This window comes from Acipenser ruthenus, chromosome 19 (assembly GCF_902713425.1).
Source record: "Acipenser ruthenus chromosome 19, fAciRut3.2 maternal haplotype, whole genome shotgun sequence".
Lineage (NCBI taxonomy): Eukaryota > Metazoa > Chordata > Actinopteri > Acipenseriformes > Acipenseridae > Acipenser > Acipenser ruthenus.
Window position 1 is genome coordinate 3,309,598 of NC_081207.1, and position 26,731 is coordinate 3,336,328.

At 38.8% G+C, this 26,731-nt stretch overlaps 1 protein-coding gene across 2 annotated transcripts; it reads left to right on the forward strand.

Annotated features, from left to right (window-relative positions):
* The first annotated feature begins 403 nt into the window (after nucleotides 1–403).
* On the forward strand, nucleotides 404–26,520 carry kcnj16a (potassium inwardly rectifying channel subfamily J member 16a). 2 transcript variants are annotated; one of them, XM_058992357.1, is made up of 2 exons: nucleotides 404–510; nucleotides 23,635–26,520. In XM_058992357.1, the coding sequence occupies exon 2, from the start codon at nucleotides 23,720–23,722 to the stop codon at nucleotides 24,965–24,967; it is 1,248 nt and encodes a 415-aa protein (XP_058848340.1). In that variant the 5' UTR covers nucleotides 404–510; nucleotides 23,635–23,719; the 3' UTR covers nucleotides 24,968–26,520. The 2 variants fall into 2 exon arrangements, with proteins under 2 accessions (XP_058848340.1, XP_033896628.3); XM_034040737.3 differs by lacking the exon at nucleotides 404–510 and adding an exon at nucleotides 10,880–11,005.
* The last annotated feature ends 211 nt before the right edge of the window (nucleotides 26,521–26,731 follow it).

The window sequence follows — 26,731 nt, forward strand, 5'->3', positions numbered from 1 at the left end:
TCTTGATGTTGGGGTGTTGGTGGGGGGGGGTTATAGCTGAAGGGAATACAGCCTTTAATACTGCAAACAAAATAGCTTCATCAGAAAAATGGTTCACAAAGGGGTGAAAAAAACAATATAACATCAGGTTAAGAAATCTGTAGGCATGTATGCACAGTTATGTGTGTACAAACAGCAATGTCATTTAGAACTAGGTGCTGGAGGTGCTTATGTAACCTTCTTATCAAAGTCCAGGCAGAGTCTAGTTTTTTACAGAGAGGATTAAGAAGCAGGTTTGTGTGTTTAGGATTTTCTCTCAAGCTGTGATCTGCTTGTATTCTGACTCATGTTTGCCTTACTTTTAAGTAATGTTTCTGTTTTACCTCCTACTTCCCGATAGGTTCATGTCATACAGATATCATTGAAAAGGCTGACTTACTGGTTAGTTGTTGTTGTTGTTGTTGTTTTGTTTGTTTGTTTTTTTTAATACAATTTGAAATGTCTCCCTGTGATTTATTTCTTCCATCTGTGGTAAGTGAGTTTTTTTGTTTACTGGGTTTCACTGCTCTGAGAAGTAAAAGGAAATATGTAATGTACAGACCACATTTTTTATCTACAGTAATAATATTACTTTATGCAAATGTGTCTTTTGCCACTTTGTTTATTGTGCAGAAAACACCATGCCAAGGATAAAAAATAAATAAATAAAAAAAATATATATATATATATATATACTGTTTCTGCCTGAAAAATATTTTTCTGGAATAGATCATGGGCATTATTCTACACAGAAACACAACAGAGAAGCACACAGGATATATTATTGGAGGATAAGTAATAAAAAGAAAAAGAAAGAAAGAGGGATGTATGTTCTAATCCAAGGCTATCATTGTAGCATGGCCAGGTCCTGTTGTAGGTGAGTATCCAGGGTCTGGAAAGTATGGGGATGATTTCAGAGAATACTATGGTGATTAAAGAGTTGTGCCTGTTACATTAAAAATTAGAGGGGCATTTTAGCCCTTATTGTGGATTGTTTGACTTTTTGTATCATTTTTTCATAGCACAGTTGTCTTTTTTATACTGTTTTTTTTTCTATAACATCATCCATTTTTTAGAATATCTTGAAACAAAACTCCCTCTCTACAGCAGTTACTGCATAATGTAATATTTCTTAATGCTTGTCATTTAAGGTTTAACTTAAGTGTTATATTACAGTACATGCTGAGTGATACAAGCAGATGGTACAAGCTTTCAGTATTTTCAGCTTCCTTGTTTATGGTGAATTGGTTATATTTTATCAGTTATTTTTTAAGGTTTATTTTGTATTCAAAAATTTATCTTGTATTGATATGCATACATTCTAAAAGTATGTCTCCATTTTTAAAATGTTTACACCCAGCTGCGCATATGACTACCTGCACTTTTTTGTTGAGAATTTCACCCCTGAGTGTGAGAACAGTTCTATACAGTACAATGCTTTACTTTATAGTGCAATTATTATACACAATCCTTACAATACCCATACTGATTCATATTTTGCCTGAGAATTCCATATTCAAAGAAAAATATCCGTGTGTTCTTTTTTTTGGAATATGACACAAGCAAATTGCCAAAATAGACACGGTTCTTCAATCCACAGCAACGGTGAAAGACAAAAATATATGCAGTGTGGTCCAACAGTATGTTCATCCAAAGAACACAGATTCAAAATGAATACTGACTCTGGCTTAATGGCTATAGTAGGAGTTGAAGTTCCACGTTTGATGCATTTCACAGTCAAGCTAAATTATGTTGACCTCTTTCTTTTCAAACCAGAATTTGACTAGACGGGTACTTCAGGTTCCCAAAAATACCCATGCATTGCCAAAAAAGCAGAAATGGAACATCTTGAGAAATAATAAACTGAAAACGTTCAAAATCATGATACCGCGATAAGTCAAGATAAAAAGAAATTTCAGAGCCGGAGGTTTATGACTTTACATTTCCATGCATCACAGAAATCTATCTTAAAAACAAAACACCTCAGACAGGCTCATTTAACAGAGTTCAAGATGAGGAACACATTCTCACTCAATGCTCTGTCAGAAAATGAGCATTAATAACACTTCTGTTTCAATCAGGGTAAACGTAAATCATTGTGTGATGTTCAGGCCTCTCAAATGATGAGGTTGTTCAAGGCTGTCTAACTGTGACATGAGTGCGACTCACTGCAGAGAGAGATTACAGAGCCCGAACAAGAAGATGTGATGTTCTAGAGGGTGTAGAAATAAACAGACAAAGAGATAAATGCATTTCTAATGGTGGTGTAACAAACCCTTTGAGGAAGGCTGGCTGAGAAAGCAAAGAGTTTTATAGGGGCACATTAGAAGCTGTTTATAGACTGGCTACCCCAAAGTGGGTACAAGTGCTAATAGACTTGGTAATCTACATTGTGTTGAGGGAATGTTAATTGGGGGTACTTACATTTTATTGTTTCAAACCCCAGGGGGGCGACCACAAAAGAAAGTGTTTACAAAGCTCCAAATGCCTAAAAACACATGATTAGTGCCCAATTATTTTAAGTGTCTAATTAAATTTATACAGTTCTGCTTTTGCGGAGTATGTGTGTGTGTGTGTGTGTGTGTGTGTGTGTGCGTGCGTGCGTGCGTATGTTTGTGTGTGTGCTCAGAAATCTGAAACAAACCTTTAGGCAAATGAAAGCAATTGCTTGTGTTAAGCACTGACTAGGGCAAACTCTATTTAGCTTCTGAGATCTGATCACCTCCAATTTCTGGACCTGCACTTCCATGGTGACAACAATAGTGTGACTGCTGTCTACACACTAACAACCCCGTTTTCAAACTTGTTTTGCTTCGTCGCAATATCCGAGATGCAAAAGACACTGTTCATGTTACAAACCAAGACAACTCACAAGGCTAATCAACGGTGATTTGAATGCACTTAAGTTGTTATGTACAGGTTTTATACGTTTTTAAAGGGTTTGTTTTTCTTGAAAGGGACAGGGTAAATAAGTGGACACCCCTATGATTTTTCCAAACTGTACTGCAGGGAAAATGACACCTTATTTACTTTATATTCTTTATTTATTGAAATGTTTTTACAGATGTAAAGTCAGGGTGAGAGAGAGAGAGAGAGTGAGAGAGAGAGAGAGAGAGAGAGAGAGAGAGAGAGAGAGAGAGAGAGAGAGAGAGAGAGAGAGGTTAACAATTCACCATTCAGTGTGAAGGCTTGTTTCCGAGGAGTCTGGAAATGTCCTCGGCAATAATTTACTTTCTGTACAGCTGTTATGCACGGCCAGTAACCGTTTTAAGGAGCACACATTTAAAGTCTATTACCTGAAAAAAAAAGAAAAAGAAAAAAATCTTTGATGGAAAAGCAGATTAGGAGCCAAGTCGGGATAAAGTAGCTGTTTCCTTTTTAAAATGTTCTGTTTAATTAATGTTACTTTGATTTCATATGAGTTTTGACGTGCAGTAGAGTACAGAAACCCACTGACAGCGGCTGAACGGTGGTCTGGGAGACTTAACAGGATGGGACGAAGTTGCTTAAGATGTGGTTACATAGGAGTGTCTTTTTTCCTTCTTTCTTCCTTTCTTTGACCATAGGCTCTTTATCCTTTTACACAGTCAAGGACTCCCCGAATCCACCCAGGCACATACTTATGTAAAGCAGATGTCTTAAACAGTGAATTTCTCTCTTTTGCAAAATGAATGAACCCTTTCCCTCCAGTTCACGCACACTCTATAACTCCTGTCTATTTGCGGAATGGGGTTTGTAATGATCTTTTTAAGAGCAGCTAAGTCAGCTTTTAATCGATGTTACCAATACCTTATTCACGCACATTGAAATCTGAATTTAGATTTAGGTGTTATTAAGTTCCTCTCTTTGGGTACAGTTGGTGAGAACTGGGATAAACATATGCTATTTTTTACTCCAGAGCAAAACTACTAAAATGTGTTTTGTAAAAATATTCAAAATAGATAGAGATAATAACATGTTGTACTGTATTATAAGTATTATAACCACTGATAAAAATAGATTTCAACAGCAACCTGGATGACTATTTCTCATTTGTCTGACTGGCAAACATTCTATATCGGTCTTTTCTGTACATGGCTTCCCTCTCAGCTACCCAATGTGCTCGCCAGTCTAAGGGGTTGTCAACAACAACAGCAATAGATTCACTTACAAACAAGTTGCAGAATGTCTTTCTGAATCATGGAAAATTGCTTGGGCAAGAATGCTGTATGTCTACAATGCTGGTGTGTGTCGCACAGGAGGAAATAAGTCAAATTTACAGGGTGCAATAAAACACATTTTGACTTTAACATTCAGGCTATAGGGTTACAGAAACTACAGTGCCTCATGTACCAAAAATCCTTAAGAATACCTATAAAAACACACTTGGAGTACAGGAGTATTCCTGTTTTTTTTTTTTTTTTTTTTTTTATTATTCCTACTGTAAGAAATGTCTGGTAACACAGAAAACAATACATGGTTTTGATAGACAGTCAGTGCCAGTATGCCCTTGGATTCTGCTACATCACGTGTGACTTTCTAAAGCACTTCTGGTGTCTTCATCACTCATGAAGTACTGGAGCAAAACCACTGTAGGTGCCAGGGGACAGGCTCTGTAGGAAGTCTGTAAATTCAGATTTCTGTCGCTTTGGTCACTTTGGGTTTAATTATGTGAGATTCTCTGCTGAACCATCTGGTTTTCCCATAGGACTATTGTAAAATATGTAGCTTCCTTTCAATGAGGAGTGTGGAAAATGAACAGCATGAGTTTGAATGTCACTAATCCTTCTGGCTGCAGCCCGTAATGAACTCCAGAAATGGGGTCTGGCTCAGAGAATCCTCGCTAACCAGTTGGAGAGAGGAGGTGCAAGTTACCTGGGTGCTGGGCCACAAGGGCAGAGGAAGAGAACCAGTGTCTCTCTCTCTCCCAGTCTCAGGGTGTGCAGACCTACTGTACACTGGACTGAGTTATGTTTGTGTCCAATTTAAAACCTGTTACCTACCTTTCAATACCTTCTTAACTAGCGGTTTTTGACATAGAGCAGTTGTAATCGAACCAAGCAAAACCAATAATATACCGAGCATCAAAAGAAACGTATCACTATTATCTTCGAAAAAAATAAGGTATATAAATGATAGACATTGACGAAATGTTTTTGGTTTCTTTTTAATCACTCGATCATTCATCCTTGACCATGACACGCTTGAGTGACTATGACTGAAGCATATGCACTTAATCACCTAATTAGTGAGACAGTTGATTGGACACTGGATATGGAGTGATTTCAACTGTTAAATTGCAAGTTTGAATAAAAGCCAATAAAGAAAATCACAGAGAAAAAAAACAATATGCCACGTCTGTCAAGAGAGCTGCGCTTTCTTGCAATCGGCATGTTGGAGGCTGGACTAGGGCAGCATACTGTGGCTCGCCGTTTTGGGTGCTCACAGCCAGCAATTTCAAACCTGGCAAGACGGTATAACCAGACACACTCTGTCAATGACAGGCCACGAACTGGGAGACCAGGAGTCACAACACCTGCCCAAGATCGACAGATCATTTTGCAGCATCTTTGTGATGTCAATTGTTAATCAATACAATAAAAAGTCACTGCTCCTGCTCTAAAACAGAGTTTGTCATTTTGTGATTACATCTAGTGAATTTTATCCAAATATAAGTGATGCTCAAATATAAGTGATACGTTTCTTTTGATGCATAGTATATATCATCAGTCTATAAATGTACCTTCCTCTACCACACAGATCAAAAAAGGCATGGATTAGTTACAGTGGCTTTTAAGGGAAGAGTGTGCTTTGTTAGAAACCGATGATTTCCAATGGTGGTACTGAGAATAGGCAAAGGGGGTCACTTGTACTTTCGATATTTTTCCAGAGAGACGAGATAAGGTATGGTTTTAGTATATTAGAAACTGAGAAATGGAGGCTTTGTCATTTGTTTGTTATTGTGTTTGGAATGAGGGAGAAATTCCCTTTGTAGACAGTTGGAGATTCCAAGAATGCATGCGAGCTGGAAGAGGAACAAACGAGAGAGGTTTCTTATGGGTTATTGGGAGCTAAGTGAGTATATAATGAGCTGGATCTTGTTTTAAAGAGAGATAATGCAGGGTTTGTGGTGGAGACAGACACAACAACAGTGTGCTACTGCAGTGTCTCATAACCAGGATTAACAGTTCTTCTGAGGTAGCAGATTCCATTTTCTGTGTGTACAGTATATATATACTGCTGTAGCAGCAGCATTCTGGACCAGTTGTACTGTTCAGATTATTTTATTAATGTTATTATTTGTTAGAATTAAACAAATGTAGAATATTTAGGTTGCTCTTTGATGTGTTATTTTATTCTGAATACAGCGAAAGTGACTCTGTTGTGTGCTGCGCAGCTAATGTGGTACTGTAGCTTTCATTGGAAGACCAACTGGCACTGTGGTGTTGCTGCTCGCTGCTTGAGTTAGGTTGTGTCTTCGGATGATCTTCTTCAGATCGGGTTAAGTTAATTTTCTGCATTATATACAGTATATATATATATGTGTGTATATATATATATACACAATACAATACAAATTAATTTTTATATAGCGCCCTTCACGTCAGAGCGCTGTACAAAGTTAAAAACAAAACAAGAGAGCTCATATGTTCAATACACATTATTTGGTTTAAACAGATTTGACTTAATCTCTGAACTCAGGACCACAGCTGCGATCACTGGGGGGGCAGTCTATAAAGCTAACCCTGGGATGGTATGCGTTTCCAGCCACAATCTTTATGTGCTCGCCAGAGCTCTGCCTTTCATCCCAAGGCTTGTGAATTTTAGTTTTTTAATTTTATTGGGAACACTGTCTCCAGACTTTTTTATAAATGTGAGCTCTACTTGAAGCACTGTTATAACTTCAGGTTTTTTTTATATATACTGTATATATTTTATTTTTAAGGATCGCATATTTTTCAGTAGCATTCTCATCAAGTGACATAAGGACCTGTTGTAGAAATTAAATACAGCAGGAAAAAAAAAACAGCAGCAACTTGCCATCGACATTTTTTTCGTCTTTTGAGTAATGTATAATCCTTAAGGAAGGCGGTCCTGATATTGACACTTTCAGGATCTTTTGGCACTTTTAGTTTAGTCAGGAAGCCGTTAAAAAGGGTAAAAATGTAAATCATCTGCGCCAACTCTTAAAAGAAACCATCAGAACATAAGATCAAAATAAGGGTTAATGGAAACATGTATTCTGTGTCAAAGAAATATTGATATACATTTCAGGGTAACACTTTACATTAAGTGTCTCTAATTACTGTGTATTTACATAGCAGTTACTTCGTAAATACATGTGGACTTAGATATAATTACAATGTTAGTATGCATAGTTACAATGCACTTAATGTGTAAGTCTTTTTGCACGATATATGTAAATACACAATTGTATCAGAAAAGGGTTAGTGGGGTTAGGGTTAGGGTTAGGGGTTATATATTAGGGTTATATGGTGCAAAAAGACTTACACATCAAGTAAATTTTAACTATGCATACTAACATTGTAATTATGTGTAAGTACACATGTATTTACTAAGTAACCACTAAGAGACACTTAATGTGAAGTGTTGCCTATTATAGTTACAGTGGATTTCATTCTAACCTCATCAATTCAAGCACAACACTACGAGGAACTCTATACACTGTTCCTTTATTAAAGTTTACTGAGGTATGTTATAGTAAAGGCATATCAAAGTGCAGTAAAGAATAGTGAAAGCATGGTAAAAATGACGATAACTTTTTAAAATTTCCCTTACCTGGTGGTGAGAAAAAAAGTCTACCCTGCCCTACATATTCCCAGAGCATAACTCTCACTTTTTTATAATCAGAATTGTAAAATGGAAATAGTTGCACACTGTGTGGAGCCAGCTGCTTCTTTAAAGATAAGCTAAGTGTGCCCCAACTCACCCGTTTATATATATATATTAAACAAAGTGATTATCCTATAAGCTTATCCAACAGGTCCCTGTCCCCACTCTGCTTTCTGTAATTCATATGCACAGAGCTGATTCCCCACGCTCAAGTGGGTAGGGGGATGCAGAGTGAAGGAATTGCGTAAGAGAAGTTGGGCAACACCAAGTGGGGATGGTCAGGATTAGGACACAAATAGACATTTACATTTATTTTTACATCTACTTGCACTTGCATCTCTCCCACAAGCGTATCAGCATAACACACCAACATCAACACAGCGATTACTGTTCCAGAAAGCATTGCATTCAGCTTGCAGGTCATTAAAAACAAAAGCCATTTGTTTTTAACTGTTTCATGCAACCGTCCAAAAATACAGGGTAAAAGCTCTTTGATCTCCCACACCACAAATAATAGCTATAATAGTGATAGTTCCCACACTGTTGAGGAGTAAGCCCTCACTAATTTAATTGTTCATATCCAAAGCTAGCTCATTAGAAGGAACATGTTATGCTGTATCCCACATACAGTGACATTGGCCTTTGATTCTAAGAACTATAACAAAGGTAGCTAAGATAGGACAAAGAGGACTATTCAGCCTAGCTAATGTCACAGTAGCGACTCAGAGCTGGGAACCACCACAGCTCCCAGGACCCACAGAGGTTTCCTGAGAACATGGGTCTTTAGCAACAACAGCAGCCCACTGGAGCAGAAGTGCTTGAATTAGCTTTTATGTCTTTTTGTGGTATTTAAACACATCCTCGGAACTTCTCAAGTTGTATTGAGTCAAGGTCAAACTTTCACATTTAGCATATTTAGTACAGGGATACCCATATGTCAAAGTGAACGAACCCTCACTGTCATTATAATTATGTGATTTCATTTTTAAGATAAAATGCCCAGCAGATGGCGCTGATGTATATACCTCTGGTTATTTCTGGATGTCTTATATTGCTTGTTTGGTTCTTGCTAAAGAGAGAGAAAAAGAGCTAATTTGTAACTTATCTGGTTCAGCACTAGGTAATTGCAGTCATGCCCTCCAACTCCTTGGCTGATATTAATTTGAAACAACATGACATTAACTTAAAACCCCATGCATTTTCGCTTATTACGGGACTGAACGAGAATACATTCCATGCATCATTTTTCAGCGCTGATTTCTGCTTGTTTTAAATCTCTTAGCAACACTTGCTACAGGTAACTCTGAAATTACCTTACAACTAGTTTTTCTTTATGCACAAACATTAGTAAATGAGCACTGATGTGTATATATAAAGTATCTGCTAAATAATAATAATAATAATAATAATAATAATAATAATAATAATAATAATAATAATAATAATAATAATATGGTGAGATGAACAGTTTGATTAGGCTAGGGCCAGGGGAAGAGGGACAGGACTGATTTAGGATAAGGGGAGGAGGAGAGGAACCATCTGAGAGTGGGTTTGAGGGAGGGGGAGAGGAACAGTCTAAAATTGGGGTAGAGACTGGGATAGAGAGGCTACTTCTATGACGGTGAGAAAGGGTACAGTGTGTTCTTCGATTGCAACACTGGCAAAGGAAGAGTTACTGTACTGTCAGTGTTAGCTGGTTGTATATAAACAGAAAGGTCTGCAGAATGAGTGATAAACTCATTTACAACACGCTCCAGGCCAGTTTCGTCAATATGGATATTTGCATTTAGAGAGTTTCGTTCCAACATTATACCCAGTTACAGTAGGAGGCTGGCAGGTTCAGAGATATGCTATGTTGTGTTTCCACCCATGTAAAGAGTGCATTAGTTATAAAGCTGACAGTTTTAAGGCAGACAAAGTGGTGGGACAACCAAGAAAGATCGCCTCGAACCATGTAATTACAGACTTTTCTCAAGACCTCTTACCTCTTCAAACAAAGAAGGGCTGTAAGAAGGAGTCTTACAGCTCTAGCTGCAAGCTTCAGACGATCAGTGTCCTTGCCAATTTTAAAATCACATTTTTTAGCTGAAATAAGTTTTGTCATATCCAGGTAAGACAAAATGAATTAAATAAATAAATTGCAAATTATTTCAGAAAATGAAATTCACTGAAATTTGTTTTACAATTACAATGTACACCATAAACTATATAGGGATCTGTCTTTGCTATTGGGGTACCAAAAGTGTTTATTGAGAAAACACATTTTAATTAACAGTCACATTTTCTAATTAAATATATCGTTAACAATTAAAGAAAACAAATGCATGTGTTAGTAATACAGTATGAATAGTCAGAATTATTTTAGTTTTAGTAACAAACATAAGTTATGCATTTGTCACCATGGAATTTGACAAAAGTAAAACTGCATCTTTTACAATTTAAAATCTTTCACTTTCTAAATCTATTTGTTGTAATTTGTGTTACCTTTCTTTACTTGGTTTTAATAGTGGAGAACAAGCCAAATACTGTGCAGTCCAAAATTAGATCTCTACACCATTACATACAAATTTGAGTCAATGAGCCCTTAGCAGCATGTGACCCTTGTGTCTAAATAATCTTGAGAATGTCAAATTAATCACAGTACAGCCTGTAATTCTACACAGCAAGATGAACGGGTTTCATTAAGTTCTTGGGACATTAATTAGACATATATGAGCCAGTTTGCCTGCAAGGGACTAATGACCTGAGCTGGAAACACATCTTGGTTGGAGGCCCAGGAGGTCACTGGTTTAAATTTGTCCTTATCCACCATCAGGTTTACAATCTCTGCTAATACCTTCAGCCCTCAGACCAACAGCCACATGCATGGACTCAAGCCCTAAGGGGTTAACTAGCAGGTCTAACAATGCAGAGCATGCTGGAATGCTGGCAGGCACAGGTTTTAGTACAAGGTTGCAAAGCTCATTCAAGCAAAACTGCTAGGGTTACCATATACAAGCAACGCCCCCACCTTCTACCCAGAGGAGGTGTCAATGTTTAACTTACCAGAGCCAAATAAAGCCCAGTCTCTTCAATCTACACCCACTTGCACTGCTCTTGTGATAGACGCACACTCTCTTCCATCCTGCTGCGCTGGCTTGGCATCAGTGCCCAGGTAAGGAACTCTGCCTCTCTACCTTGTCATGTGGGGATGGAGATATACTGTAGTTATAGAATATGCTTCGTATGGCCCAAAGTTGCCAATCCTGCATCAAATAGAAAAGAATACAGGGTCTGTGTTTATGTAATATTTCAAGATTTAAACGTTTGCCGGGATAAACTTTTGTCCCTACAGCAACACACTTGGGAATTCTTTGACACTCAAATCCATTACAGTGCACTCCGTTTATAAGAATCACTGATATAAGAATCAACTGCATATGATCAAAACCACTGGGACAAAATCATTCCTATACTAACCAATGTAAAATACTGCGCTTGTAAGAATCAAGCAATCCGCTTAGAAGAATAATTTCGGGGCAAACTGACTACATGTTATACGGTACTTGATCAGGTGCAATGAAAATGAAAAATGAAAAACTGAGATTTGCATCGCAACAAAAAATAAGTAACAGGTGCTTAAATGCAATGGTAGTCCTCACAGTAACATACTGTACTGTAATGTCATTTTAATTCAAATGCCATTACATGTAACACAGCACAGCAGTTAAACTAGGCACCCTCACAAGGCGATCGCTTCTCAAGTATACTGTAGTAAAATAGGATTCTGCAGCCTTGAGTAAACATAATCGTGATCATATAACAAGTTGTTTACCCACGAGGACTTATTTTGATGTATTGTCCTCAGTGATTGAGCTCCATTGACATCTGTATACTGTATTTAAACTGCTGATGGCACGCTTTTGGTAATTGTAATGCGATAGAGTGGCCAAGGGCAGTGTAAATGATCAGGCTGGAGTCTTGATTTACAGTTTTAAACCGGTGTTGGTTTTATTTTTCTTACACTGCGGTGGCGAAACAACCGCTAATAAAACAAAATATACCTAGCTCTCAGCTGGAACACTAACTTTGTGTGGAACAAACACTAGATCTCTTACTCGAGATTTGGTTTGTTTTTGTTACTTCTGCTTCCTTTCTCTTGCATACCCCCCATCACAAAGCTATCGGCTAAGCCATTTCTATCGAGGTGTCATTAACTTTAACAAGCAGTTAACCAATTGAATATTGTTATCCATAATCCGTTAAGGAAAAGCAGCTGTGGGTTTTTCGTGGGCGTGCATACATGCGGGAACTCATGACATCTAGTGGTCAACCCTTTACACTGCAGCCTGGGAACAGGCTCTTATCCTTTTCATACTAAGTTTGATTCTGCACCACAGTAATCATATTGGTCTGCTTTTAAGAATCAACTGCTTATAAGAATCAAAACACCACATTAATAGTAATTTTAGGGATGCAACGGTTATGATTTTCCTTAATCGAAAATGGACCATAACCGACATTTTCATAAAACTCCAAACCGAATGGTATCGACAAAACATAAAAACAAATGGAAACCAAAATCTACATGTGGCGGCTCATATTAACATCCCTTAATCACTTTAATATTGTGACATAAATCAGAAGTTCCTGATTGATTCTGACAGCCTTCAGTAGGGATAACTGAGGCTTCATACTTAGTCTAAGTGTTCAGATGTCTAGGGTTGTTTTCCTTTTAGGTTTTTAAAATGGTTTGTTGATGAAAGGTGATGTTGCTGGTGCTACTATTGGCAGGCATGCCCTAACTTAAACTAAGAAGTGAAAATCTGAAGCTGGAAGTTTTTGAGTTAAAAAGTTGTTGAGCCAAACCATTGTGAAACTGGAATAACCCCGTAAACTAGCAAAACAAACTAAAGGGATGCTGTGTGGACCAACTTGATAGTAATTTGTGGAAGACTGGAAGGCTTGCTAAGCACCTGTATTCAAAGGGGCATTGTAGTCTACCACTTGGATTCTTAGTGCAAATATCTGGAAGATGCTTTAAATGAGATGCTTCTGTGATTAGGTCAGGTTATTCTTTATTAAGGTACCTCAATTTGCTGTGCAGGAATTGAAATGTGTTTAATTTGTCTGATTACTTTATTGCTGTTCAAGTTTGATTGAATTCCAGAGGAACAGCCTCATAGTCATATGTATTATAGTAAAAGGTTCTAATAACCCAGCATACTAAACAGTCATTTTGTCTATGTTTTGGGGGGGCTGACAGCAGACCTGAATTTTGGCTTTTTAGCATTCTAGTTTTTTTGCTGACATAAGAGGACATTTTAATTTAGAAATGTTTCCTCATCAGAATAAAATGTAAAATGCAGCCAAACATCTCAGTCACTTTGAAGCCAATATGTTGATTAAATCATTTCAATTTCGGAAAACCTTAAGCAGCAATACTACTCAGATGTGATTTGCCACTTCCAATATAGAGACCTATTCACCAAGCTTGCATCACAGAAACTTCAGTCTGTTATAGACATGCTGTCGGCTTGTAGAATGTTATTAATATCACACTGTATTAAAAAAAAAAAAAATCATTCAGCTAAAAGTGGAGCAAATGCAGCAAACCAGTCCATATACAGTATTATATAAACAGTGCATAAGCTTAATCTATTCAGCCATTCAGCAATTAAAACATGAAAGCTGCTGTTACGATTATTTATCTCACGGCAACATGAATAATAGATCGTAGTTGAAGGTGACTCCTGTTTTTTCCTGTGTAGGTGGCTGTTTCCAAGATCGTTTACTGTGTTTTCCATAAACCATTGGGTCACGTCGCACACAATGCATCTCCCCATTCGATGGGACAAATAACAATATTACAGCATGGCATTGTCTTAGGCTCAGACTTAAAAATACAGGTAGTGACTTTTCGAGTAGATCTTTCCCCTATGTATGTGTGACCCCTCGTCCAGTTCATCACACTGGTATGTATACCGAGTAGCGTGGTATGCTTGCTTGTGGATAAGGAATGGGGGCTGTGGAAAACAAATAAATAATCAATCAATAAAAACATAAACATAAGGGATTTGTTCCAAGTGGTGTTCCAACATGCTTCTGCTTCCCCTAATCAGAAATCGATAGCTGTATTTAAAAGCTGATCCTTTTCTGTTGACACTCAGTAGGTTACTCCAATGACAATGACACTTTTTTTGGTCAATTTAATAACACTTGACACAAGTACCAATGACAGTCCTTTTCTTTTGACAGTCCGATCTGGTCGTTCCTAAAAAATATATGATTTTTTGGTTTCTGTGTTGTGGCCAGCTCACACGAAAAACAAACAATTCTTGTCATAAATAGTTAACCAAGTAGTTTTGTTTTATTTTGTAAAACTATAAGCCTGGGAAAGTGCAAAATGTCAGTATTATTTACTTTGCTCTTATTTCAATCTTATTTTCGACTTAAATTATTGTACTTTATAAATGCTCTTAACTGTAATGTGATTTTCTGCACTGTGATATTTTGTAAGGTGATACTTTGTAGTGTGATATTTTGTAATATCTGTAAGTCGCCCTGGATAAGGACGTTTGCTATTAAATAAATAATAATAATAATAATGGCTGTTTGCTCTAGAAGAACATCTAAAACCAAAATAGTAAAATTCATTACGCATGAAGGATGACTGGCAAGTGTAATGTGTTGCAGTAGCCATGGCCAGTGGCTGTAGGGGAGCTTGTAGCTGCTGCAGCCCCTTCTCTCCCAGCAGGTGTCACTAGTAGACTGTGAAGGGCGTGGAGGATCCTTTAAATATCGGTGTTGGGTAACCATTCTACCTGCTTACTGTGCTTCAACACCTAAAACTGCAGAATTAAAAACTACACACCAAAACCAAGGGTCGCTGGGTGGAGTACTCTGCAATATTGGCTGAGCTATTAAACACACACACAATTACATGTGACAAAGGAAGGAAATAAAACTCTCATTGCACAACCCTGTAACTCTACCTATGTGATTAAAAAAAAACACACACACACAGTGGTGCAAATGGAAGAGAGTTACATGTCATTTAATACAGGGGGTCAGTTTTTTCGGTTTACAGATGGATTATTTTTATTTGATGTTTTTGGAATGCAGAACATTTATGATGTAGGTGGGGCGCTCTGTAGCCTCGTTTGTTTATAACTTCAGATATGACAGAAACTGAATATCATTCTCAAGTGGAAACAAGTTTCTATTAAGATACACAGTACTTTCCAATCAGTGTAGAATTTCTGATATGATTGAAAACAAGCGTGCTAACATTTGAAGAGTGGGAGTAAGGCGGTAATTCGACTGTAAGCAAGTCTTTGACCTTAAGATAACTTGGTTGGTGTATTTCATGGAAAACTCTTAACTAAATCTACGTCAAGCAACCTGTGATTGTGATGGAAATTAAACAGTATCCTGTTGTGTGGCAATGGCAACTGTGAACTTTAAATGGCACCTATTACTGTATTTTTATTTTTACATTTTATACAGCCTCGTATCCCAAACATACAATTAATAATTATTAAAATCAAAACACAATTAATTAACACAAATAATATATTTATTTGTATTTTTTTTTTCATAGGGTTTGTATTTGTTTGAATCATGAAAACCTCAAGATTCATGATAGAGAGTTTAAAGTTCTAGAAGGTTACCAATGCTACTTCCATCTTTGGGTGGTTAAGTTCTTGGACAGGGAGAACTTATCAGAGAATTTAGGATCCAGGCTCTTGACATACAGTGCAATTATTTACATTGCAGTGCTAATGTGCTCCTTTGCAACATACTGGTTACAGCTGTTCTACATCAAAAAGACATATAAAGCTTTCTCCATTACCATAATGGCTCTTGTAAAATATTAACCATGATAAAAATGCAAAATGCACCTAAAGGACTGCTTTGAAGTGTCGACAACATGAAGGTCATTGCGAACCTTGTTGCAGGCTATGAACAGATTAGCTGCTAAACTGCTGATCGTACATGACTAACCGTGCAAGTTTTGCAGGATGTTATTTGAATCTCACGGAACGAGACGGGTCTCCCTTGGCTTCCACCCAAAAGCTTGTAAGCTTCTGAGCAATCTGCCTTTGTCTTATTGTTTGAGTTTACCAGCACCTGGCTATCCAAGACGTTTGGTGCTCAGATTTTGCAATCTGCAGAAATATCTTTGGCTCCTATCAATAATGAGCACCAGTACCACTGCAGGGAAAAAGCTGCAATGTAAGATAACACTTTTACCTCTTAACCTCCTTTGCTATACAAAGTAATAACTAAAATGCATTTTATTACCCTTTTAGCGCTAGTAATGCCACTTCCCCTTTTCTTATGCTGAAGGTGGTGATTGTTTTTTAAAATTTAATTTGCAAAACCGATACTATAGATGAAATGTTTCCACTCCTCCCTGGTGCCTAATCACTTCATGTGGTGTACTTTAAACTCACTCCAATGGCCTGGTCTAGCTGCATCCCAACTAGGTGATCTACAGCAAATGTACCAGGATGCAGAAGTTTATCCATGGCTCTTTATCTGAAGTATGGTGAATTGGCAAGGGGAAAAAAACAAAGAACCAAAAGATTCTCGGTTAGGATTAAAGCGTCCAATAGGTAGTGTTATGGCTATTGGTATGTGTTGTAATGTTGCAAGCTGCTCAGTAGGAGGTTGCTGTCTCCTGTGCAAGGTGTCAAATGAAAGTTAGATACAGCCAAAGCCAAGAGAATGAGAATTGTTTCTGTGGAATGTGACTTTACTAATGTTACTGGGAAAAACACTGAGCAGACATTGTACTGCAGCAAAGGTGTGTGTTACTTAATGTTGGCATTGCATAACTGAGAAACCAGGAAACAGTGTTGCAGGTGTTTATTTTGATAGATGGTATATATACATAAGAGATGATATTTATACTGGGTAATTCGTAGCGTGAACAGTGAGTTTAGTGATTGCTGCTTTTTAAGCTTAGCTGAGAGATTCAAATAAAAAAAATAAAAAGGGAGATGGTAACAATATTTGAAGATATTTGCACAAACCGGTTGTTCTGTATGATTCTGTATTTCTGTGTATGCTTAGGCCATGCCATGCTTACTATCCCAGCAAAACTTACTTCTGAAAAGACTCCTCAAGACCGATTGTGGGGAAGATTAATAGTGTTGCTCTGTGCTCTGAAGTGAGCCTGTGTAACACTAATATGTCCCACTCCCCACTTCACCTTACCTCCTCACAAGTAGCCCTGAGGAACAATTTAAATGACACTTGGTTACTTTATAATATGTCACAAAAAAACCCATTATGTTATGTTTATTTCACCCAGTTAATGTCAGCCAGTGTTTGACCCTTGCATATATTTCCTGTACTACTCAAGCATAATGATCCCTTTGTTTCGGCTTTCTGCTGGGGTGGGGGTTGAGCTGGAGAGCCGGGTGTTATAATGGGTGGGGGCTGTAGAGGGCGTACCCAATGTGTAGCAGTCACATCACTGAACACAGTGCCTAAAGACCTTTCGTGAGGTCCCCTGTTGACAATCTGGAGCGTACGAACAGGGAAGAAAAGAATACTGAAACAGGAAAACTAGCCAGATCCATTAATAGGTTTCCAGTTCAGGGGAAGGTGGACAAAATTCCCTCTACGCGGGTATTGACGTCACTGCGTAGACCCAGGCTGAAGCAGACATTCTTTAAAAATGACACCCAATAAAGCACTGGATTTCTGAAGGAACCAGCAGCAGCCAATGCAGACCAGATCCCCACAGACCCAAGATAGCCAGCTACAACCAATGTAGTTGTAACAAGAACCTATCCGCTACTTAATGAGCTTCAATGGCAGTGGTGTTATGTGGTGATGCTGGGTTCTGATAATGGTTCTGCTATGAGTTTTATAAATGGTATCTCAATGTAAATTCCATTCCCCAATGTTTTCTACAAAGGGCCTTGCTTCACTGCAAAATTACAAATATCAAAATAAAACATAAGAGATTGACATCCATCTTTTATAACGATGGGCAGACTTTTGTGGGGTCACCTCGAGAGCAATCGTTTCCGAACATCCGCTTATCGACACTCCTTTTTTTCACTTGATGCATCATTTCTATTGTTTTTGTATGGCCTGGCATAATAAGATTAAGTCACCCTTATCGTTCTGGATTTAAGTTCAGGCTGAGTCACAAAAAGGGTTGCTGGTATTGTGCTATCTCTGTAATTGGAAGGAAACACACATACACACACCTCTGCGGAAAAGCCACCTACACAAAACAATAGATTACATGAGTATGTTTGAATAAGAAAAGCTGTGTGCTGTACTCGTAGTTACAAGATTTTTGAGATAAAAAGCCATAGGCACAGACAGACATTGCAAAAAGTAAAATACAGTGTAAAAAGAACATGCAGAAAAATGAATGTGTCGCGCTCCTCAATTGTAAATGATCTATAGTATCTCTAATTATTTTTCACCCACCTGTCTGGAATAATCTTAAAAGCTTTACCCGAGTTTAAATGTTACGTTATGTAAAAGTTGTGTTCATTTCAAATTACATTTTCAGGGAAAAAAAACAAACGTCATGTGACTGCATTAATGCTAATGGCTTTCGACTTCTTGAAACTTACATAGAACAAAAGCCCCAAGTTATACAGTTTGGAAAGTTACTGTACCAGGAACAAGAAACTGACAGCAATCAAAATAACTGCTCTGCAATTATATGGAAAATGATTCTGTAGCATTAGCGAGAGGCATATTACCATATTGAACTTCTTAGTCTTCAAGTCTTAAACAATAAAGTGAAAGTGAAGGTGACACAGTGTCATATCCAACTTGTGAAGCAAGGAAACACCCATAAGTCAGATTGCGAAATATGGAGTTATATGGGATAAATGCTAATCCCCATCAATTCAGGTATAGATATGTGGTTATTTACTTGCGGTGCATCCCAAATTGTAAAACCTTACAAGCAGGTTAGCCAAACCACTGTGGGTTTCTCTAATGTCAGAAGCAACAAGGATATCTTGAGGCGTGCAACTGCACACTCCCTGAACAATTTGCCTCCTGAGACTTGTAACCAGGTAACGATTTACCAAGTGCTGCCGTTGCATAGGAGTCTTTGTGACACCGAGACATGTCAGTTTATTTGTTGGGTATGTCATCTGTAAGATAACAATTAGTCATATCCCTCCCAACGTTGCTTAATGTTTGGTTGGGAATCTGCAACATGAAAGCCAAAAGATCGGTCAAATAAATCCTGCAGCATCCTAAGTTTCTCCTCACACCCTTCCGAGAAAGGTCAAAAGGTTTGAAAGGTTGAACAAACAGTGTTCTTTTCACAAGCTCAGAACGAGCGATCACCAAGACAGCAGCCTTGACCATGGTTCCAGGAAGAGTGTGACAAGGCTGGGTTCTTTCTGCTCTCGGTCAAAACAACACCCACTGCATCTGTATCTGAGGGGTTATGAATGATGACGCATTTGTTGTTCTGGTGGTGTTTTCATTGTGTTACCTGTTGGAAGTAAATACTGTTGACACTTTAAAACAGGTGTCAGTTCAGGAGGATTGAAAATACTCCAATACTGTGCTGCATCCTGCTGTTACAAGATCACATTTGCAATATGTCAGTGTGATCTCAGACACATGCTGATTACAGCAAGTTAACTTTTTAGTCAGTTTGTATGGGGATTGCTTTTGGCTTGATTGTAGCTTTTAATGTGGTTGTTATGACCTGAGTAGTAATTTTCCATGTCGTTCAGGTTTGCAAAGCTGCATCTTCCTTTGTTTTAAAAAGAGAATTTTGAACCGAGGCGTGATTATTTTTAGAAAGCCTTTTAGTATTAATCATCTGCTCTTCTGCATGCCCATAAATTTAGTTCAGTATTTTTGGCTACCAGGGCAATAACATTAAAAGGGAAGTAGTGTTAGTAAGTGCCGGACTGTTGGGTAAGTCAGAGAGTGATTCAGAGTTCTTTCAGTTATTTCGGGAAGCCCTGGGGTAAGACATTCGCCTGCCATTCACAGGCCTGCCTTCTAACTTCCTCTGCTGGGATGCTGGGATGATTTGATTGCAGCTTCCAGACTGTCATTGATGACTCCAAGACATCCCTTTGAACAATCACCTGCTCAGAGCAGATAGAAGTCACTTACTGCTTTGTAAGTCTGCCAGAAAGTCAGCCACATGAATTACATCTATAAGTAAGTTAATCAATAACTACACCATAACACACTCAATGTCAGAATATGTGGTAATACTAAAAGTAAAATTATTTGGTACATTATTTGTCATTGAAGACAGAGAGAATGGCTTCTGGTCAGAAAGTGAGAGTGAGTGAGAGATTATCTTTTAGAGTAAAAGTAAATAAGTAATTTGTTTTAAGAATCTTTCCATGAGTTAGCAGCAGACTAACTACTCCCACACAAAAGTCTGTAAAGCAGGGCTGGAACAGACGACAAGCTAAATTAAAGCAGAGTGTGCCAAGCATTATTCTTCAATGATGAGATTGCTGGTGTTTACAAGATATTAAAAGAAAAAAAAAAAGAAAGAACTTCACAGAGCTCCTGGATGCTGAGGATAAATTATGTGTTTGGTTGGAAACAATGAATCATGCACAGGGTCTGAAGTGTTGAGGGTGACACAGAGGACACCCAGAGCTTTGTAATGGTAGCCTCTGGGCTTGATAGAGAGCCCCTGATAGTTTATTTTGGTGGTTGAAGTTTTGCTCTGAAAACCAATGGGGTTTTCTGAAAAATGGCTGATATGGACTCATTTTCCAATTTTAACAGGTCAGACAAGTTCTTATCAACAGTTCACCTGTAACTATAAAACACTTGATAGAATTGGTTGTGTTACTAAGAACTGTACTAAGAATAGTTTCTTATCATCTTATCAACCGTCCACATCAGATTATTAAACTTGCTAAAGGCCTTTTCTCTAAATCCTTGTATTTTTTTAAGTTAAGGATTGTTCTAAGGACAGTGCCCTGTCCTTTATTGCTTTATTTTAAAGGGGTAACAGTCCATGATTTTAAGGCACAGTGCTTATAAAGCAATGGAAAATTATACACCTTTCCTAATATGGCATCAGCGTGTCAGTGAGGCGTTGTGCCTGCTTAGTGACTGTGCCCGCTAATTCCACGTTGCTAGGAGCAATATCGAGAGAGCACCATGGCGATGCATTGCTGTCTCCTGGCAACTACCTCATTATACCAAACTCTATTGACACAGAACAGAAATTATAAATGGTAGTGATGCCCAGATTTGTGTCCTAAAATAGAACAGGGATCATGCAAAGTGTGCTAGCAGACAGAAAAGGGACACAAACACAAAATCACATGAATGAAGTCGGTGAACCAACTAGGAAAGAAGACGTTGTCACAGCTAAATAGTTGTAAATAAGTACTGGTAATACATGTCTCAGCAGTAACCACAAGCATCCTTCCGTGTGTTGCTGCAACTTTAAAGAATTACTGCATTATCTGTACAGTGATTTCAGCTAACAGGATCCAAGAAGGAGTGTTGACATATAGGCCGTCTCCAACAGTAAAAAATCTGTATATAAAATATTCTTTTGGGACACGGTTGAACTGTTGATAATCGATAATGTCAACTATAATGTACAGTTAAACAGCTAGTAAGACTAAATAGTCATTGAGGAATGGCCACAATGGATGGTCATCTACAACCTATTCAAAGTGTTATAGTAAATGGGTAAATGTACCAATTCAACTTATCTTATTAAATAAAATGGATCTTTAAGCATGTGTGAGGGGAGATCTAATTGTTTTTACAGCATGTAGGGTATTTATGAAAATAGTGGAGGGGCACTTCCTTTTTGTGTCTGACCTAAGTGTGGTTAGCCAATCAATATAACCCTTGGTGTTGCAGGATTTGCCCATAAGGGTGATGAAACTGTGATAAGGTCACTGAACCACAAACCTGAGCACACTGGAGCAAACTTGAGCCGATCTTTAAGTGGTGCCATGGTTATGATTTATAACTTTGAAAATCAGTAATTTATTCAAATGTTTGTCTTGGGCATGTGGATGTGTGCAGAGCAGTCTGGGTCCTGGCTGAACGCTGCTGCTTCCTAAGTCACAGCCTGTGTGTTCTTCCTTGTCAGAGAGGACTGTAAATGTTTTGTTTGTCTTCCAAGTCTCTGATTCATTCACTGAGGAGGAGTCATGTTGCAGACGATCATGTTGCACAATGGCCTGGCTGCAGCCCAGCTTGTGGTTTCGCATCACTGTGTGTGTGTGTGTGAGGTTGCAGTTGACATCGATTCTCAATTACAGAGACGAGCAGCTTGCTCCCTTCAGCTCCACCCAGGCGTGACGAGGAAATGCCTCTATATTTCCCAATTTAATATGCAGCATTGAAATTGATTAAAGTGCTCTTTGCCTTTTAGACTTCGGTTCAAATTGAGAATATCCTCTTGCCTGAAATATGCTGGCACACTGATGGGAATTGTAAAGTGTTTCCCACCACTTAGAGCTGAGGAACTAGGGCAATAGTTTGGTCAAGTGGTTAAAGCTGAGTGACTAAGATGCAGTGTGGCCTAGTGGGTAGAGCTGAGAGACTGACGCCTAGTTGTTAGCACCTATTCAAACGAGATTGGTGGAGGTAGTGTGGTCCATGAACTGCGAGGCAATGTTTGAGGATATGTAGCCTGAAAAATGTACTGCTGCAACCAGAGCTGTGAAAACAATCATGGGTCATAAATGGGGTGGGGTCTGTTTCTAAGAATAAAAAAGGTTTTGCTAAATATTGTGAAAGTTCTTCCACGGCATAGAGACAGAGACGGTTGGCGACCACAGTGGCACAGTTTCATTTTAGACATCCCAGTGTTATCAGTCAGTACGCACTGGGAATCCAAGTGGCAATAGCCATACCAGTGTGCGTTCCCAATCCATTATAATGCCATTGCTAGGGTATCTTCACTAGCCCCAGTGAAATGTTTTAACTTTTGTATAAGGGCACCTCTGCTCTGCTTTCTATACACCAGGTGATGTGTGTTTGTACTCTTCAGCTGGAGAGGAGAATGAGCATTTGTGTTTGACCCCCCCCCCCCCCCCCCCCTCCAGAGACCCCTCCCCTCCTCAGCTCGCTACACTGCTGTCAGTCGCAGGAGCTGCAAGAACGAGGTCTCCAGGTGCCTCCGACATGAACAGGCAGTCTTGTTCTGAAGTCAAAGAAACTGTTTAGAAAACATTTGCAAGACAGCATGCTGCAACTTCAAGTGCTGAACAAGATCCTCAGCAAAGACACTCGCTGAGAGGTTTTTAAACAGTCTAGTACTTGGAACTGAGAACAAAGAACGCCCACTTGAATTGAAGCTCACTGTATACTCCTCAGTGCTAACCCAGCTGTAAAACACACACTTTGGAAACACAAACACGTTGTTACAATGCTTATAGCGTTGCAAAATTATGAATTTCAATTCTGTTTACTTCTTGTTTTGCTACACCAAGTTTCTTCACATGTACAGTCCTGTAAATGAAAACAAGTACACTTGCACACTCTCACACAAACATGCACACCTACAGTCCTGAACATACATACACGCCTACTTTTACTGAAGTTAAAATAATTGTACTAAAACAGAAATGTAGTTCAATATTATTGATATAGAACACAACACTGCAATAGATTGCCAATGTGTATTGGTTCAAACCATTTTGATAACATTAGTATGTCAAAAATGAAAATTCTACTGTCTTCCAATGGCTCACACCAAAGGTCATCACTACGGTTATATCTTATGACTGAGCGTTTGAAGTAAGGGATACATCTGATTTTGCCATCTCTTTTTATTTCTTGCAGAATTTACACACAAGACTCTTTGACGAACAATGTGATTGTGCCGCTGACTGCTTATCGAAAACACGTTGAGCAACTCTGAGCAGAGATGAGTGCTAACAGCACCAACTACACCACCATCCTGCAGTCAGAAAAAGGAGGGCGTCCCAGCAGGAGTGGTTTCCATGGAGCAGGTGGATGCAGAAGAAGGCGCTACGTGCAGAGGGATGGCAGCTGCAATGTTTTACTGCAGAATCTACCGGGGGAGTTGGGCAGCTACATGTCCGACATCTTCACTACCTTGGTGGAAATAAGGTGGCGTCTCATGTTCCTCATCTACTCGCTCTCCTACATCCTATCCTGGCTCTTGTTCGGGGTAGTCTTCTGGCTGATCGGACTTTGGAACGGCGACATGGAGGACCAAGAGAACGAGCCGTGTGTCTACAATGTACGCAGCTTCACCGCAGCGTTTCTCTTCTCCCTCGAGTCCCAAACCACCATCGGCTATGGCTACCGCTGTGTGACAGAGGAGTGCATGCTTGCTGTCATCTTCGTGACGCTGCAGTCCATCATCAGCTGCATCATCGACACCTTCATCATCGGGGGGGTGGTGGCCAAGATGGCGTCCGCCCGAAGGAGGGCGCAGACTGTTGGCTTCAGCGACTGTGCAGTAATTGCCATGAGGGATGGCCAACTCTGCCTCATGTGGCGTATCGGAGATTTCCGCCAAAACCACATGGTGGAGGGCACAGCAAGGGCACAGCTACTCCGCTACCAGGACCACCCCACCGGCAAAGTGACAGTGACTTACCGCGACTTGGAGCTGTCCGACAATGAAATCCTTCTGGCCACGCCTGCCCTTTTAATCCATAAGATCGGTCCTGCAAGTCCCCTGTATGGGCTGAGCTGGCAGGGCTTACAGCAGGAGGACTTTGAGCTGGTGGTCACTTTCACTTACACAGGGGACTTTACAGGAAGCTCACACCAGACACGCACCTCCTACATGCCCTCTGAGATCCGCTGGGGCCAACAATTCCAAGACTTACTCATAGTGAAGGAGAAGTACTACAAGGTGAACTACTCCCGGTTTCATAAGACCAGAAAGGCATGGACATCAGAGTGCAGCGCTGAGGAACGCGACTGGAAAGAACAAGAAGCGGCTCTGCAGCCAAGCGACGCAGGACACGGGCCCAAATCCAACACAGTTATCAGAGAGCCTTGTGAGAGTGCAGGGAACACCGGCAATAGCGAGAGTGTCATTCCCCCCGATAAGTCATGGAACATAGAACCAGAGGAGCCGCTGTTTAAAAAAGCTGTTGTGATGTTAGGGAAAGTTTCAAGGGAGTCTCAGATGTGAATTATGTATTGAAGTGTACAGACAGAAACTTTTCTTCTTCATTGGTTATATTTCTATACAGTTTTTCCTTACAGAGTAAATAGCGGGGTTCCGAAAAATATAGCGTTATACGTCCCCACGTATTGCTACAACTGTTATAATGTACCTGTAATTTTTCTTTTCATTGTTAACAGCCTGACAACTTTTTACACTTAGAACTTTAAAGTCTGTTTCAAAACTCTTTTCAAAATGGCCGCTCTAGTGCACTGGGGGTTGAGATCTGTCCTGTAAATCATTGCAGGAAGAGGGATAATTAAAAAAAAAAACATAACAAGTGCTTTTCTTTTCTGTACCACATCATGGGCCATTATTGCTGTGTTACCTGTTTGACAATGTGGGCAATAATCCCTACACTATCAGTGCACTGCGGCCATTTTGAGCTTTGAAACAGATCGTAAAGTTATAAGTGTACAAAGTTGTCAGCATGTTAACAATAAAAAAGAAAAATTACAGGTCTGTTATTTAACAGTTGTGGCAACACGTGGGGACCTTGCTACTTACTCTTTAATGAAAAACTGTATAGAAATATGACCATAATCATCAAGTAGCTTTCAATTAAGAAGAAAAGTTTCTTTAAGTAGGTGCTTAATATATATCTATACAGACACTGAAGGTAAAATCCTGTTGGAGCTAAAATCAGGATTGGAATGTCATTTTGGAGCCAGAATTGGTCTGTTCCTTGTTTGCTAATCATGATTTTAGTACCGGTTGTGAAAATGTGCCAAGTATTTTTGACACAGCAATACATCTCTTCCCATGACTTGATTCTGAACAGGCTTTGTGCATGTTTCAGCAATAGAGGTATAGGGTTAAATATATCGGTACATCAATTATTTGAGCTTTTATAGACATTGAATGAAAATTTACTTCATATTAAACATCTCATTTTTAACAGAGACATACTTTAGCCAGTTTCTGTCTCATGTATAATAAAAATGAGACAGGGTAATAAAATCAAATGGAAAAAGAAAGGACCAAAAAGCAAAGCAATGTTCTGAATTATTGTGAAGAAAGTGGAATTGTTTTTTATGTTCTTTGCCCAGTTATTTGCCTTTTTAATTGATTTTATTTTTCCATTTCAGAGTTTACTTCGACTAAATAATTTCCCTTTTACTATACATTTCCATGAAAAGGCAATTCCCCATGAACTTAAGAAGCACCAGGACATTTGGTGGGACACACACAAAAATAAAAATGCTTTTACTGAGCAATGAAAAATCATTGTGAACAACTTCTCCCCCAAATTTCCACGTATTTCTTCAGTTTACAATAAGTTTAACTGGGGATAAGAGAGACCTCTCTCCAATTTAAACATATATATAAACGTGGTAAACGTCAATTCATTGAACACAATCGTATTGAGCTGTGCAGCATAGAAATGCACGTTGTTGGGTTGTATAGGGTTGTTTGAAAGCAATCTGTTGAAAAATATCCTGTGAAAACTTTTGTCAGCTTTATGAAATCAACATGATGTAGGCAATTTCTGCCTAATAAAGTACTTAGTATCATGAAAACAGTGTTTTTAATGGGTTTTTTTTTTCAATTACTTTTGACCAGATTTTCTCAGCTTTTGCTCAAGTGCTAACTGTGTACAAGAGATGTCCCTGTTTAAAAATGACAGCAGCAACACAGAATCTGAAGTTAAGCGTCTAAGCGTTCCTTAGTTGTTTCTTTATGTAAATGTCTACTCTTACTGCAGTATGATAACATACTCATCATCACCCT

Excerpts from the sequence above, each read along its gene's own strand:
- kcnj16a (XM_058992357.1), top strand. The coding sequence starts at position 23,720 with ATGAGTGCTAACAGCACCAACTACACCACCATCCTGCAGTCAGAAAAA.